Raw genomic sequence first — 17579 nt, forward strand, 5'->3', positions numbered from 1 at the left:
TTCGAATGTGAGGTAGGTCTACAACGAAAGATGTCCGATCGTTCGATGACAGAATGAGGATGCTTTAATTAAACCGTGTAATTCCTGTACACTGTCCATAGTGTACATACATATCACTAGATATTTTTCCCGTTTTATATCCTTGTTTAAACTCATAAACTGACCAAGATAATTTGGTCTAAAGCATATCAACTTCCTGGGATAAGAATTAAAATTAATTAAGAGAATATTTACCTACATACATATATTTATAAAATGACAAAATGTTTAAGATAGTGATAAATAAAAAAAGGATTACTTCAAAAATGAAACAACACATTTAATATCTTTATTTATAAAAAGTCTCACACTGATTACAGGTTTGAATTTTTGTGCAAATCAAATAGGTGTATCGAATAATAAGAATACACTATCACTATTGGTCCAAAATTATAATAAAAATCGAACGATATGTCATACGGGAGTAGTATATAGAGAATAGAAAGTATATAAAGTATAAAATATATATACATATATATATATATATATATATAAATATAAAACATTCAATAAAAGATAAATTTATTACAACATTATATGAGTAAATTGGCACTTGAAGTTTAAAGACTTGAGGATAGACAAGAAATAGTTACAATGGCATGGATTGAAATTTTAAGTCTTAGGATCTCTCTCGTTATATAAGAGAAGATAATACAATCTTGTATCTTGTATATTGAACAAAATCATTTCTCATTTTACCACAATTATTTGTTTCACAACATACATATTTAAATTTAAAATAGATTGCATAAGATAATACCTCTTAATAACATCAATAGGCCAAATTTTTAAATAGTTCAAGAGATAAGATTATAAAAATATACATATCTTATTATTTGATTTTAAAGAAATCCTAAGCTTATTTAGTCTAACATGTTCATTACTCGAAACATTTTACAATACCTATGTCTATACATCTATATGTTATGTACCTTACATTAACAATATAGTGGATTAGATAAATACATTGTTACAATTGTTAATTTTTTTTTTTTCTTATATAATAAACATTATTACTTAGTTTTATAAATGAAAGAAAAAAAAAACTTCAATAAAACCTACAAATTAAATACATATTAAAAACAATTTAAAGGAACCCGTGAAATGTGACTAACAAAAAAATGAAATAAGTATTGCACTAAAAAAAAAGATAAACTTCAAACAAACTGTTATTATGAAATATTGCATTCATGTGCACTACACTTATGTACTGAATAATGTATTTATTTCTAGGGATAATTAAAGGTAATTATATAATAAAAAAATGTTATATTACAAACATTCAGCAAACATTATTATGATAAAGATATTTTTAACAATTTTTGTTATTTATTACATGATTAAAATGAATTTTTTAGTAGGCAATAACCAATTAAATTAATAGCGGTCTTCAAACAAGAAAAAAAATGTTCTATAGAGGTTCAGACTCAGATTCAGAAAATAAAAATGGACATCTTTACAAGAGATCATCATACTCCAAAACTAAAACTACAACAATAATCACATGTATATGCTAATAAAAAAAATAATATCGAATATTGCATTAGTTACCATTACCCTCATAGATTTAACAAAACAAAAAATAATTTATATGAAGTTTAATAAAATCACAACTGTTTTGATAAAAAAAAAGAAGATTATTTTTACTAAAGAGATTATGCGTTATAATATGTTCGAAATTCAAAAGTCTTTTATATTATTCAACGAGTACGAGGTGCCCTTCTATGAGGGCGTCTCTATTTTATATGCTGTCGTAGCTGTTAGGGTCAGGTGACGTCACAGGGCCTTGACTGCGATTGGGCAACTTAAAGCCATTCAACGCGAACGCCCAACCATCCTTAAAATATAGAAACGAACATGTAATACAACAAAGACATATTTATTCTAGTAGCGGTAGTTAAAAACTCATACATATGTGCATTTAAAAGCAATAAAACATATTATTGCAATAAATTATGTAGACAATTGAATATTTTCAATTACTGCATAAATTTATTGACGCAATAATTTTGAACTGCTCATAATGTAAGCGGTTACTAAACATACACTTTACTTTCATTTAAAAATAGAACGACCTTATTTAAATTAAGCGAATAGTAATAAAATTTTAATAACAAAATAAATTAATATTATATAATAACTTACCCTAACAAGATTAGGTAAATCTGACCAGAATGACAGATTCGGTATAACTTCAATGCCGGTAGCTCCCATAAGGAATATCTTGGTACAAATACCTAAAGCTAGATACAGAGCTACAAATGAAAATAATATTATGAGCAAAGTTGTACCCAATGATGGACCGAGTTCTTCAATCTGTTTCAGGCATGCCTCCCTAGAATAAAATGCCAACACCTGAAAAAAAAATTTATGAATACTTATATTATTTAGGCAAAACAAAATATACATAAACAATTTTAGGAATTATTATATATGTACAGAATTATAACATGTACATTGTACAGAATTATTAGTATTACAACATTGACTTATTTTAAAAATATACTGCTGTATATATGTATGTTTATATAATATTCTAATGTCAATCATATTATATAAGTGAAGGACACATGTGGTTAAGAAACACAATGCTAGGAACATTCTAAAAATATAATAGTCTATGGAAATTCATTCTAATCTACTTTAAAGTATTTGTTAACAAATTATATAGTAAATTTGTACACATCAATTGAGATTGCCTTCACTAGCTATTAGGTATTATTCATTAATGATAATTTGCAGATTTTTTCTGTTATTTAACATGAATTTAGCTGGTCGGGAGTACAGATTGGCATTTCATTCGAATTGTTGCCGACTTCATTAGAAATATTGAATATGAGTAAAAAAATATTTATATCAATCATATTAATATTATCTGCTAATATAATAAAATATCTATGACAATATTTAGAACTCAAATACAGAATATATAAACATCAAAATATCATTCATCTTATAAATTAATAAAAAAACCAGTTATATTTCATTAAGATAAGATATGGTTTATTATTTAATTGTGTTATAATTATTACCAAGGTATTTTAGTAGAAATGTAATCTTGTATTACTGTCACCAAAAAGTGTAAGGACAATAACAATGACACATATTTTTAAAGTTAAATTGATCAGTTTTATTTTAAATCAGTCTTAATTAATTTATTAAGCCTTCTTTTTTTAAAATTTTAACCATTTTTCTATTTAATTAAAACATTAATAGCCCTTTTTATATCAAAAATGTTTCTGTCAAGAGCGGGCTTTTAAAAACGTTTCTATTTAACATTATAAGATGATATCATTGGCCTCATTTAAGTTTAGATATAAAAGAGTTATTTCAATGTCAAAATAAAAATGTGCAATGGCTTAAATAAATTGATAAAATTTGAAAGAAAAAGATAGTAAAGATTGGTAAACAAGATATTTATGTCAACAAATTGATAACTTACAATTTTGTCCGGTTCTTCCAAGGAATAAATATGTAATCTATTTTCCGTCTGGGCACATATCAACATAACCACAGTTGAACTGAAATATTAATGGCACATATTCATTAACACTGCTAGCATTATTATTAATAGCAAACATAATGATATTATAAGAGTTTTAATTTAAAAAAAAATAGCAGATAATGGTAAAATTAATATTAGTGATGGCTGCAGATCATAAAATGACCTTAAAGATTAAAATGTATAATATGTGAGATTGCTTTGTCACCGAAAAGCTATGGTATTCAAATACTACAAGACAATTACCATAATAAGAATGTGTATGTACAGTGGTAATCATAAAGGTATTTTTTTAAATAACAATTCAACTATACCATTGATGTTACCTATTTGTTATCTTTGTATTAATTTGCATTATATAATACAACACCAATAGTTTGAAATGTTTTCTTAATAAAAACATTATAAAAGATCACATCACTGCAGAATTTTGAAATATGAAGGTGATAGAATAGAATTCTCATTATTTTTATTTGTAAACATGGAATTTACTTACGAAGGCCCATTGAAGTATATGATAGACTTTCCGTCTGCGCCAAACTGAGTTATATTAGAACTTCCCATAAACTCATAATTGCCATCGTCAATTTTAAATGTATCTTTTGTTGCATTTTGCAAATCAAAATTCCTTGTATATCTACATATCTGAAATATTGTTCAATAAAATATTTAAATTCTTAAAAGTAAACTATTTGTTAGCAAAATGACTTTGAGAGTACACTATGAATTGAATTTAAATTGTCTTACTAATAAATTACGAACAAAATCGAAAAATAGTAGCAGGTAAAACTATATATAAACCAGTTATAATTAGATGGATATAAACAAGTTTGAAAACTAAAATCACGCAATAGACATGTACTTACCGACAAAGGATTTCCGCAAGTGCCTATAACTTTGGTCGTATTGATCTTGAGTTGGATATCATAGCAGGGATGATAATAATATGTGCTCAAAGAGTATTGCGAACCTTCATTCTTTAATTCATAAGTTTGCGTCATAGCAAATCCATTTGCAGTTGGCGATAAATCAATACCGGTACCATTGGAGAACTCACATGAACAGGGTCCTTTTTTGACACAAACATCTTCAGTTGACGCTATCGTTTCTAAATAGCAAAGGAAAATACCAAGAGCAAACAGCATCTTATAGTCGAACATATTCAAATTCTTAACTTTGCTATAATGAAACGTCAATAACTAAACATCAAATGTATAAGTCAAAAAATTCAATTATTCAAATCATTTGTAAATTGTAACCTTCAAATTTTATCTATGGCCTGACCGCTTGGATATTCTTTCCATTATGAAATGGAAAATACAGATAAAATACTCTGAAAATCTCAGGTCAACTCAATATACCATCACTCAGTTTACAACTTTTTCTTTTTTTTTCAATTAAGACATTCAAAAAATCAACTCTTTTATAATTAATAAAATAAAATATAAAGGAACCTTCAAAGTAACATAAAAAACACCTCAATAAGTAAAATATAAGGAGCGAAAAATATAAAAAGCGTTTTCATTTACTCATGAGTTTTTTTTTAATATATCATCAATTCGTTTATTTTCTCTATTATGTTTAAGACACACTCTTTATATAATAAATAATAAATACCATAAAGAATTACAGATGCCACGGTAAAACAAATGTGATGCGAAACATGTGTTATATTTTATGTTGTGAAAGGGTGAATAAGAACAACATTATTCGTTTTCAAGTTAAATATCATTTATATTGTATAAGTAGGCTCAAACTACAATAGTCAATCTACCTACCTATAATATATATTGTCAATTGTCATTGTCAACTGTCAAGAGAATTGTTTACTGAAACGAATAGCGAAGCGCTGTTTATAATTTTCACTGAAAGGAATTTCATAAAATTCAAATGAAATAAGTCTAAACACTAATAAATATTTTTTAAATGGCTGATAAAAAGAAAAAAATTATCAACACTAAGGTACAAAACCACATTTAAATGCTTTTAAACCTTACTTAGGTAGACAATTCTTTCATCTATATTTCTAGGATACTTTACCAAGAAGACCAGTTATTTTGAAATCCGATCGTGATGCGTCTAAAGATCTTATTAAAGGAAATCAGGAAAAGGAAAAACAGCCTACTATAATATTAAAAACTCGAGAACAGAGCACCCCCAAAGAAGATAGACCGATAAGTCCGAAATCACAAACGATAGATGCAGATGGTATTTATCCATCTAAGATCGCTCAAAATGAAAATAAAGAAAAAAAAGGTTAGTGTTTATTTAATTTCCACCTTGGTAAGATTAAATTTTACCGCTTTTATTTTTCAATTTTAATTTTGTTTTATTATAGAACAAAAATGTCCAGTGAAAGAAATGTCACAACCAGTAAAGTTGTTGGATGAAAATTTGGAATTTAACACTGCAGCTCTTGAGTTCCTTAATGATTCTAATAATAACTATTTAGTTGTTGGTGTTATGGGTATGTATTGTTATATAAAAAACAGTTGACAACAATAACTGTGTGTGGCTTTGTGAGCAGAGGGAGAAACTCTTTAAAATAAATTTAAGAATCTATTGTGAATATCTAAATTACTTTATTTTAATCCAAAATAATCATTCTAATAAACCGCCAGACTTAGACCCAGTTTCACCAAACACTGTTTGTTAAATCTAAACGAGGCATTTTCTAACAAACATTCAATAATATAAATTGTCCATCATGACAATTATATTATTGAAGAAAAAAAAAGGAAAAATTAACAGGGCATTATTAAGTCAAATTAAATGACTGGCTTCCAAGTTATCATTCTTATTATAAGACAACCAAATTGAAGTTATAGCGTTCAATACAAGATATTTGCTATGATGCACCACTTTATCCCATGATTGTATATTCCTCCATATGTTACTTGTCAGCTAATGCGACCAAATTTTATATATCAGTCATTGCATAGATTTGGCACACAAAAAGCTTTCTTTTCAGTTTATTAGATGTAACCTGTCAAAATCGCGTCGTCAATTTATTGGCATTAAGTGTGTTCAAGTTATAAGTGATGAAATGTCATAGAAAAAAGAGGTGCAAAATTTTTCATCACATTAAAAAAAAAATTTACCTTATTAATAAATACAATTAAATAGTCGGAAATTCAAAACAGATGCTATTACTATGGCTACAAAAAAGCAGCGGTTTGATTGGACATTTGAGTTTTGGCAATACATTAGATTAACTATCCGTTAGCCATTTGACGGACCTCTAGAGCAGGAATTTATATTAATATCTTGTTAAGACATTTTAACAGTCACTATTGTGTGGTGGGACGCTCGATTTGTCTAACAGACCATCAAAGGCCTTAACAAGACTTAACATTCATTTAAAAGTGTTTGGTGAAACTGGGTCTTAATTAAAAGTAAATATATAAAGATTTTGTGTATTAAAACAGTACCTTACAATCTTATATAAATTTATTACTTCAAAGTGAACTTTTAAAGCTAGAACATAAAGAATATATGTTTCAGGTACTCAAAGTGTGGGGAAATCAATGATTCTTAATCTGATTGCTCGCAACAAACAACATGATGATATATGTCATAAAATTCTCCATAGTCATGAACTACCCGCCAACCATAGCACAGAAACAAATGAACTGTCCATGGAAAACCAATTTGAAAATATCAGTCTCACCGAGGCGACAGATCTTAAGGAAGATGACAAAAATCCATTGAAATTTAAAATGCAAGACATTGAATGTATCGAAAAAGGTGTTCATTGCACTAAAGGTAATGTTTATTAGTAAAGAGATGTGTATGTTTATCTCCTTTGATTTTTATAAAACACTTTTTATATAAACCCGTAAGAAGTCTTGTCATGAATGGTTCTCATTTAAAATATGTATATTTTTAATTTATTACATGGAATTTATTATTCTTTGAATGTTTATATCATGCTGTTTTATGGTACAAAGTATTTATAAGCCTGTAATAAGCTTAACTAACAAAAGTTATGACCTAGTGTATAGTGATTAATTTCTCTATTTTCCATCTTCTAGGTATAGATATGTTTGTTACTAATGACAGAATTATACTGCTTGATTGTCAACCTCTTTGGTCACCATCGTTAATTGAGGAGACAAGCACCAACCCTGTAACAGCCAGGAGTGCCAACATTATGACAGTTGATTGTTTACAAATTGCTTCATATTTGATGGCTGTATGTCATGTTCTCATTGTCATACAGGATTGGTTTGTTGATTATAATTTTATAAGGTAAATTTAATATATATAACATATAATTTTGACTGTAAAATATGACCTTAAACCTAATGGTACTAAACAAAAAAATCACCTTGAATATATAAATGTGTAATTTATTATGTAAAACATATACCCATGTAAGATATTTTTTACAAATTTCACAGCAACTTATGACATTACAGATACATCCAAACAGCAGAGATGCTTAAACCGTCACTTTCTGCCTCTAACAATGTAAATACAAGTCAGGAGGTGGAAACAAGTTCCGGAGAAAGTCATCCCCACTTACTACTATTACACAATAGATGCACGTTGGAAGATTTCACGCCTGAGAGCGTGATGACTATGCAAAGCTTTTATAGGTTAGACTGGAAACTAAAGTTTTTAAGAGCACAAATGTTCAATTGCCTAAGTAACTTAAATGTTTAATTATTTCAAACAACTTGGGACTGAAAAAATAATCAGATACTTTGGTATTTGGATCGTGAATTTAACCACTTTTATTAATTTTAGGAAAGCTTTCCAGAGGTCAAACCTACAACTAAATTCTGGCATGTATATGTATAGTGACCCGAACAAGAATGGGATAAATATTGACAATGTTTGTAAAACATATAGCATAACTAACTGTGGACATCCTATCAATTTGTTCTTATTGCCAGAGATATATAGCGATTATGGTATGTACATAACAGTCTTGTAGCTGCTTCACATGTGAATTCTCACAAGAAATCAAATAGAAACATGAATGCTGACTTTGTTTAAAACAATTTCTTCAAATATTTCTCCGAAAACATGCGTCCAGAACAATAGAAAATTTGACGAAATAGTCCTTTTTGGCAGAATAATTTTTTTATATCTTTACCATGTTTGAGCAAACCTATTAACAATAATTAAACAATTCTATATCGCTCTTGAAACTCAAAGAATATAAATTTTCTGAATATGCTTAAACCATTTCATTTTATATCTGGACTTAAAATCTTGATGTTGATGTTAAATAATTTCAGATAAAAAGGACATATACCGTGGACATCCCTCTTTCGAGGAACTCGCTAATCGTCTCAAATGGATGGTGGCTGGTGTTAACAGGCATCAAATAACGAACGTGCCGAATTTATCAGAGAGAGGATGGTTTCACTTCTGCAACAAAGCCTGGGAGACTATACGGAAATGCACCTTCTTTATGGAATATGAAAGATTTTTACCTTAATAAAAATTTAAAAAAAAAAGCAGTTTTTATGCGGAATATCAACAAATAAAACCACAATTCGTCTAGATTATTTAATTGTTACCATGAAATTTTTGCTTGGGCCCCATATATTGGGCTATACAATGGATACGAAAATATTTATTAATGCTACTGATAAACGCTTTCTATCAATGGTTTTCGTCTTTGTTCGGGAGGTTTATAAGCATGTTGGTAAACACTTGCCAATCTCCAGTGTTCCGGATAACCGGTAGCGTTTGCATCTCGCCAAATGCTAAATGGAGGTGCTAAAGTTGGAATCGTGTAAGACTTTTTGGTATAGGGGTGACGCATTTTCGGAATTTTCAATTCCTTTGAATCGTTTGTACTATTGCTCTGGATGGAATTTGGATTTCCAGCCTTAAAGGCAAATTTATAATCATCTTTTTGCTTAACTTTTTCCGGGTGGATCTTTACTCCATTGCAGGATAAGCAATTTTTATGTTTGACGTTGCCTTCCAAAGATTCGCTAGATTTTGTAGGCTCTTTGGAGGATTGTTTAGATATTTGTGACGCGTTAGGTGAGCTCTGATGTAATTTACCTTGAGCCAGTGGAGTCTTCTCATAAGACTCCAAACTATGGCGATTGCGATTAATATCATACTTTGAATTGTTTTTGTCATTAGCATTCCATACATTTTTCGCATGGTTTACTTTTATTTTGGTGTTTTCGCGGTTTGAATTACGACTACCATTAGAGGTAGTGCCACAACCATTAATTCCATCACATAGGCTTTTATGATCGGAAAAGGCCGAACTTTTTCTACTTGATGACTGAGAACTTATACCTTTTTCAATATCATTATGCTGTGGGCAGTTCTGTACATCGCAAACTTCTTTTCTTTTTTCTTTAGTCATATCTTTTTCAAAATGCGGGACACTATGACGACCTATATCACCTAGATCTCGATTTTGGTTAAAAATTGGATATGTGTGTCCTAAAACAGTTTCCTTTACTTCTTCTTTTGGTGTGTTCACCATTGTAAAGACTGCTGGAGCCATTGAACCATTAGAACCATCTATGTGCTTAGGCGCTTTAGGTTCTACTCGAGGATTATCAGGTTTAAAGTCCCAACATATAGCGAGGTCCATTAAGGAAAGCGGTTTTTTATACTGGCTCCCTAGATCGGACGTTGCAGGACGATTTTTCCGTTCATCTATTTTTTCATCACTTTTCTTGGGATCACACGTTTTTGGACGATGAACTCGCATTTTTGTACAACATGTTGGTCCTGAAGCTCCATAACCTTTCCAACCAATTGCATAAGGTTTTACAATGACATCGGAGTTTCTGTGCTCTCCTACTTTAGTCAGATTTCTATACCCTAGAGTATCTGGAAGAGGTTCGTGTTCTAAGTTACCTGCGTGCATTTTCTTTGCAAAATTGAAATGTTGGGAAACATTCACGTACGGCAGCTTTGGTGTGTCGCTCTTTTTGGAATATTTCATATTCTCCGCATCGATTTCATCTTTTTTTGCACTGTCCGCTACTTTCCTCCAAAATTTTTCTGTTCGATCTTCCTGTGGTCCATGCAGTTTTTCAACAGCATCTTTAACTAAAATTTCATAACTGTCATGCCGCTTGTCGGCGTCTGTTTGTGATCCAGGAATGTAAGGGCCGTGACCGTCACTGTCAACCGGCTGTTTTTCTGAATTCAATTCTAAAGGGTCATTGATTGTTTCACTCTCTTCAGCTTTAGTTTCTAAACAGTTATTTTGTTTCTGTGGACCTTTATCCTTATCCTTTTTATAGTACAGACATGGAAGAATTTAGAAAACAATCTAAGTAAGCTTTTTTTTTATTTAAGTTATAATTATACACTGTTATTCAAAAGTATTTTAATCTTGGCTATTAGTCCTCGTAGATTAATGCTTTCGTTTGTGGTACGGACATTGCTTAGGCTGAAATAAACAGCAATACGTTAATAACATTACTTATACTACCTCAGACAAGCTCGTAAGAATTTATGGCCAAGAGTTTATTTTGAATGAAACATTTAATTCTACAAAATACCTACAGCTACTAAGAATATAAGCAAAGAAAAAAATAACAATTAATAAATTAAGAGCAATAAAAATTGTTATCTAACTTAAAAGCGCCCAATTGAAATGTCTACTTTAGTTGTAAATATTCTCAATGGACATAAAATTTACAAAATATTTTTAGGTCAACTAGAAAACTTGGTAATTTGGTATATTTTCAATATTAATTAATTAAAGTATATATACAAATTTTATAAATTCTAACATCGTTATCAGTTTATCATTGCATTGAGCAGGTGTTCCGAAAAGATTAGGGAATTATATTATTATCATGACTAATCAGAAATTTTCTTAAAGGTCTTTATATAGATCTACTTATAACGAATAGATTTTGTAAAAGGAGTTTGTATTTGTCTATAAAATATAGTAGGTATCCCAGATACTTAAGTGCTAACGTATGTCGCCTATGAATTTTTATGTCAAGATCGACTAAGTGTGTGACTATAAATGCTTGAAATAATACTTTAGTGTTAGGAGACACGCTAGAATTCTTTCACGATAACATTCATGACGCCCTAACACTTTAGGAATAAAAAGTCTAAACAAACAAAACTAGTATATAATAGTAGCTATAGCATATTATTTTAAACATATAAATGTGTGTATAGTTTTAGCAAAAAATTGGAGATAAACAGTAAGAAGTATGAGAGATAGGTACTTTTTTACACATAAAAATGAAAAGCTTTAATTAAATATTTATGATAGATATAATATGTAACAATTGAGTTCACTGTAAAGTAAAGTTAAATAACTTAAATTAATGGAAGCGTTACAGCGTACGTCGGATATTCGATAGCAAATATTGTAAATTTATCAAGAAGCGTAGGTACAATTTTAAAATATTCCTTTTTTCACAAACAAATACATTTAAGAATAATTGTTATTATCTCTACAACGGCGTGGATTTTCATGTAAACTTAAATACAAATTTATAAAAGCACTGCTATTGTGACCAAAATCTTAACTAAAATATAAAAAAAATTGTTAGTAATTTAAAATGAGGTAGTAATTAGATACACCTTTACTATAAAACTTACTGATACAAACGACGTTAAAATCCTAAACTGTAATCATTATTATAGTAAATTAGAAATATTCACTCAGGCTAGTCAATAAAATTTTAAAATTTCTATCCACAACAACGTATGTCTCATCCAACTTACTGTAAAACTCTGCTCGTCTTCCTCTTGTTGTTCCTTTTCTTTACCGCGCTTTCCCCCACGCATGCGTGATGCAGCCTTCGGGCGTTGGACGCGAAGATTTATCCAATCTGGAAATCTGCTGTCCGGAGGCTCCTTCGCGAGTTCCTCGGCTAAATGAGCGTTCCATATTTATCACATGCTATACCGTGTGAAGTAGGTTACGTTTTGCGTGCGTACACAAAAATGATTGAACTCGTTTATTGGCAAACCATAGCAAAAAATATACTACATTGTGGCACGTCATATGTTAAGGAACACGGACGTATTTACTCGGATTGATAAATACGGAAGAAAAGTTTTACGACAACAATGCAACAGAAGATTGAGATTTCATTCCTATAAACATGCGATCGTTTTGAAATTTAACTTCATAATGTTACGTTTTACTTATGGATATAACATTTAACCATCTTGATAAATGCAAACTCTTACCAACTTTTCTGGTTATTTTTCTCGGTAAATCCCAAGTCCCAGTGAAGTGTCCGAAACATCTAGATGATCCTCGAGGTGCACCGGGTAAGAAATGTCCGTTGAGGTCACAAATGGGTTTAGGGTTAGGTCTCATTTCCATAGGGCGTGCCCGTGTTGGCGCCCAACGTGGGACCTGCCAGTTTCCTAATCGTTTCGGAGTTGACTCTTTATTAAACTGTGGACACAAATATAGAATGAATAGAAAACGTGAGATAAAAAAAAATATACGAAAAATTTTGTTAAGAACCCACACGTAGCTGCATTAAATAAAAGAATTTATGAAGTTTTTTATAATTACAAAGAATCTATTTAGAGTACATACATTCAAGTTTTTTTTTAATTAATAATCTCGTAACGACCAATACTTAAGCACACTCAGAAAAATTAATTTATTACCTTATTAAGAAATCAGGAGAGTTATCCCACGAACAATTTTTTTTTTTTAATAAAACTTGTTAATATTTTCTTCTAACACTATAAGAGTTCACTTGGCAATGGTAATAATTTCATTATTTGGCAAACAAATAAGCATTAATATATTTTTTTAATTAACAAATCTTATATAGCATAAGTATTGCATAAGATTTGTTACACTAATTGTAAGGTGTATCTAATACAGTTCGTAGTTTTTAAATCAATAGTGACTTTTACTCTCAGGTGGGTTAAAGTATAGAAATAAAAAAAAAATACACACATAATGCATAAATAATTTATGATACATTTTAAAATTTGTAGTTGAGAATAATAAACTTTTGATTGCGCTGAAGGGTAGCACGCGACTGCGGCGTGACGCACGTGCCGAAAACATCTAAATTAAACTTTAATCATCTATACAGTCGCCAAATGCGTCACCGTACTGCGCTGTAAATTATGAATTTAACCATGATTTCTTAATACATTTTTATTACATGCCATATAATCTTATATACAATAAATATTTTATTTATACTCAAGACGCAACAACAAGAAGTATATAACAAGTATATTACAAGCTGGTTATATGCTATTGCCATCCTATTAAAAAAAAAAGAGGTAAATTAGGCAGGTGTCAATGCAAACTTTGTTTAAAAAGGCGTCATAATTATCATCCGTTCAGATAACACGGGGACGCAAATTATTATTTACCCCATACGTCACTGGTGATTTGACAAATATAAATGGTGCCATAATTTAGAATTACCGCTCGCACCCTTTATCAAATAGATGAATAATATTAGTATGTAATTCAAATAATGGCTTAGATGTGAGATTTAATTTTTTTAGCCGTTTTTAGAAAGAAGGATTCTTAAGATTTTCGTATTAGTTTTGTAAGTAACGGATCACCGTTTTGTTCACGTTTATTGATAGTATCTTCAAAATTACCTGTTTATTTTAATTTACACATACTTTAAAAGATTGAGAACGCACTTTTTATATTTAATATTCACTGATGAGGTAAAAGAACATGATAAATACTTAACAATTATGCAGTAACTTCAAGCAAAGTGATAAGTTACTAATGTATAGATTTATACCAATACCATTTATTATATTCATACATTTCACAATTATCCTATTACAATAATTTAAGTTTATAGGGTTTTATCAAACAATAAAGTGTGTTACTAAAGGCTTTGAAAGCCTAGTAAACTGTTGTAGTCAAGTTTATTCATTATTTCTAATATTAGGTTCAAAGTTGAACCTTGAACCTAACGAGACTTAATTACCTAAAAGGCTTCTATCCAAAGCTATTTATACTAGACACCAATTTGCTTTTGCGGTGACATTTTGTCGATTAGGGTTGCACTGTAGAATTTAGAACTGTACATCTTTTTATCTGTACCTACTTTATTTAATACTTTTTGTTATCTGTGATGATATAAAAATTGGAAATAACTTTATTTGTCTTTACTACTGAATCTGTCAGCCGGTTTACATTAAATTTGTTATGGATGTAGACAGTTTGAGAGAATATGATACATTTTCCACGATACTGGAAGTGTACATAAACCGCGAGCATTTAATTTTAAACGGATTATTCACTATTTTCTGTTCCTATACGTTTGTTTCGACTAATTAAAAAAAGTTGCCAAGCAAAATATCGATATGTGCAAATGATAACTTTTGAACAACAATTCGTGTATATTTATAGAAAAGACTTAAAGGAATTTATAATTACAAAATATAATAAATTTAATATACTCATAAAAAATCAAAGTTCAAATTTTATTGAAACTAATTTAATGTCGCAAAACCCAGCTGTATTTTATCTCAATCTTTAAGTCTATTTCGATAAGATATAAATAATGTAACGCAATAATTAATCTGTTTGATAGTGAAGTATTATCCTAGAAGTTTGATATTAACTTAGTATTATTATTAGTTTCTAATTTTCCCGAGTCACCTTTATGGCAATTAGATCTAAGAAACTGAATGCTTTAAGTAATAGTGACTCGTTTTGATTAAATATTTATGGACTTTTGTATAAAATAATTTTAACAAAACGATAAATCCTTATGAACTTATAGATGGTAATGTTTTGGAAAATGCGTGAATGTATGTTAGTATGTTTAAAATGTTCAAAATGTTCCCTCAAAAATTTTATCACTATATTACTTCTTATGAATTTTTACATTTTCGTATGTTTTTAAAGCTTAAAAGGAGCTCGTGCATGTTTATAGGTAGATAATATAAGTTACAAATAAAAACGGACGTGATAATAATGCGTTTAAAATAACTATATGAACATTATTTTATAAAATTATATATATATATATATAGCTCGGTTATATTTTAGTAAATCCCTTACTATATTTATATCGATTGAAATTTTTATTCTTTCCGTATTTTGCCAGTGTTAAAAATAATATTGACAATATTATTGTTATGCAATTTTGTAATATTGTCACATTATATCTATTCGCAAAACTATATGTTCGACTCGATTCTTTTCGTTCAAGTATTGTGTCCTTAATTGCACCACTTAGTACATAAGTATTGCTTAGTTAACATCATCTCTTGATCACAGTGAGAGATTATTTCGAGCTTACAAACAACAATACGAATAGTGTGAAAAAAGGAAGGGATGATTTTATTTTGAGGCAATATTGTTATTATACTATATATAGGCCTAAAGAAATGTCCTTTTCTAATAAACAACGGATATGAAACATATAGTTTCTTCACAGATTTCATCTATCAAACGCATTTGTTCATTTTACTCTCGAATAGTTTCATAGTAACTAATTCAGTTATGTCACCACATAATTTATAGGTATAAATTATAAATCTTGTAAGTCATGATCTAAACAGAAAATCGTTAAGGTTTTTCATTGATGTTAACTGAATATTAACAAAACTAAGATTTATAAACTGAAGATAGAACTGTTAGTGTGTCAGTAGATGATGTGAACTCTTACTAAAGGTACATAGTTAAGCCTTGCGCATGTTTCCATTGTTCCATTTCCATTTCCACTTCATACTATGTGTTTCCCGTATCTCATTCAATAATCTACGTTAATAATATAGAGTGCAAAACTTACGAAGTTACTAACAATCCGTATGTAGTCTCTTTGTATAATACCTTATGTCAGAATGCAAACATAGACTAAGGATACTTTTACGGCTATACCTACCAACACTCGACTATATAAAATACTTTCCTTTTTGTTTTATACACATAGTTTTCTATACCCTCTAATAATCTAACAATAAACATTCCTCTTAATGCATTATAACTATTAGACAAAACAAAAAAAATATTTGTATTTTGCTCTACAAAAGAATCTAAAAAAACGATTACAAATAAATTATACCTATTAACTAAAGACCGCGGACAAACGTCAAACAAGGATTAACACAGTACACAAAGCAGTGAAAAATAGTCAGTCACCTCCGAAGAATCGCCCCCTATTCAATAACCTATTGTTGGCAACTGTAAGTCGCGTGCATGTAAATAAGAACTCTATAAACTTAAAAATAGAACTGTTTTTCAATAAAAAAAAATCTCGTAATAGATCCAAATATGTTTGCCATGTAATTGGATGTATCTAACTTGGATTAAAGGAATTACAATTTGTTCGCAAATAAAAAACGCACTGCCAGAGACGACGGGGGCTCTTAATGGGCGTTGCAGGTGCATGGTGTTAAAAAATATATGGGATTAGGGAAGTTGGATCAACTAGCTCCCTGTAAATGGGGTGCGATTCAATTGACTAAATTCGCTATAACCATTATAGTTGTAAGTGGCGTGAAAGATTGGAAATAAGTTGTACTAGAGAACTCTTTAATGATGACTTGTTTATGATCTACTAAAAGAGAAACAATCAGTCGTGTTAGTATTTTGTATTCAAATTTTAATTATAAGTGTAGAATAAATTCTGACTTTTCAAATATATTATTTTTGAAATAAATCTATTTCAAATGTAAGTGAAATTACTCACAAGTGTTCTTATATATTAAAAACATTTTTGGTCTCTAGAGTTTAAAGTAGAACCACTTTTAATATAACGGCGAATTAACTATAACTTATACAAAATAAATACTTTGAGCCCTTGAGTTCAATATACATGATGATGTAAATGATTTTTAAAATAGGTACTTACTTGACCGCTGTCGAAATTGTAAGCCATCCTGTACTAATTTTTATAAATATCTTATATGAAAAATAATTGTAAAATCACAGACGCGTAGATAAAAACGCAAAACTTGTCAAGATCTATGTAAATATGTCAAAAATAGCAAAGAGGTAGCATATGTATTTCACGTGACAGTATGGAGGCTTTACAACCGGGAAATCGGGAAAACGTTATCGGCACAACTGAATCGTAACCATAGCAACTAGTTTAATTTCCTG

At 29.5% G+C, this 17579-nt stretch overlaps 4 protein-coding genes across 6 annotated transcripts; 1 reads left to right on the plus strand and 3 right to left on the minus strand.

Annotated features, from left to right (window-relative positions):
- Positions 1–1458: 1458 nt before the first annotated feature.
- On the minus strand, positions 1459–4818 carry LOC116770773 (uncharacterized). The gene is made up of 5 exons (XM_032662379.2): positions 4408–4818; positions 4038–4186; positions 3482–3560; positions 2185–2394; positions 1459–1876 (listed from the first exon to the last, which is right to left on the minus strand). The coding sequence occupies exons 1-5, from the start codon at positions 4699–4701 to the stop codon at positions 1781–1783; spliced, it is 828 nt and encodes a 275-aa protein (XP_032518270.1). The 5' UTR covers positions 4702–4818; the 3' UTR covers positions 1459–1780.
- Positions 4819–5343: 525 nt separating this feature from the next.
- Positions 5344–9018, plus strand: LOC116770894 (nonsense-mediated mRNA decay factor SMG9-like). Its single transcript, XM_061520822.1, has 8 exons — positions 5344–5503; positions 5572–5797; positions 5880–6008; positions 7046–7306; positions 7576–7792; positions 7963–8142; positions 8294–8460; positions 8791–9018. Exons 1-8 carry the CDS (start codon positions 5468–5470, stop codon positions 8991–8993), a joined length of 1419 nt encoding a protein of 472 aa, XP_061376806.1. The 5' UTR covers positions 5344–5467; the 3' UTR covers positions 8994–9018.
- A 32-nt stretch (positions 9019–9050) lies between these two features.
- Positions 9051–10850, minus strand: LOC116770671 (uncharacterized). Its single transcript, XM_032662244.2, has one exon. It carries the CDS (start codon positions 10476–10478, stop codon positions 9141–9143), a length of 1338 nt encoding a protein of 445 aa, XP_032518135.2. The 5' UTR covers positions 10479–10850; the 3' UTR covers positions 9051–9140.
- On the minus strand, positions 10813–17447 carry LOC116770672 (protein Flattop homolog). Of its 3 annotated transcripts, none has more exons than XM_032662245.2 (4): positions 17329–17447; positions 12707–12920; positions 12236–12384; positions 10813–10931 (listed from the first exon to the last, which is right to left on the minus strand). In XM_032662245.2, the coding sequence occupies exons 1-4, from the start codon at positions 17353–17355 to the stop codon at positions 10896–10898; spliced, it is 426 nt and encodes a 141-aa protein (XP_032518136.1). In that variant the 5' UTR covers positions 17356–17447; the 3' UTR covers positions 10813–10895. The 3 variants fall into 3 exon arrangements, with proteins under 3 accessions (XP_032518136.1, XP_061376808.1, XP_061376807.1); XM_061520824.1 differs by lacking the exon at positions 17329–17447 and adding an exon at positions 13397–13994; XM_061520823.1 differs by lacking the exon at positions 17329–17447 and adding an exon at positions 13440–13991.
- Positions 17448–17579: the final 132 nt, after the last annotated feature.

Source organism: Danaus plexippus, chromosome 7 (assembly GCF_018135715.1).
Source record: "Danaus plexippus chromosome 7, MEX_DaPlex, whole genome shotgun sequence".
In the NCBI taxonomy this organism is placed as follows: Eukaryota; Metazoa; Arthropoda; class Insecta; order Lepidoptera; family Nymphalidae; genus Danaus; species Danaus plexippus.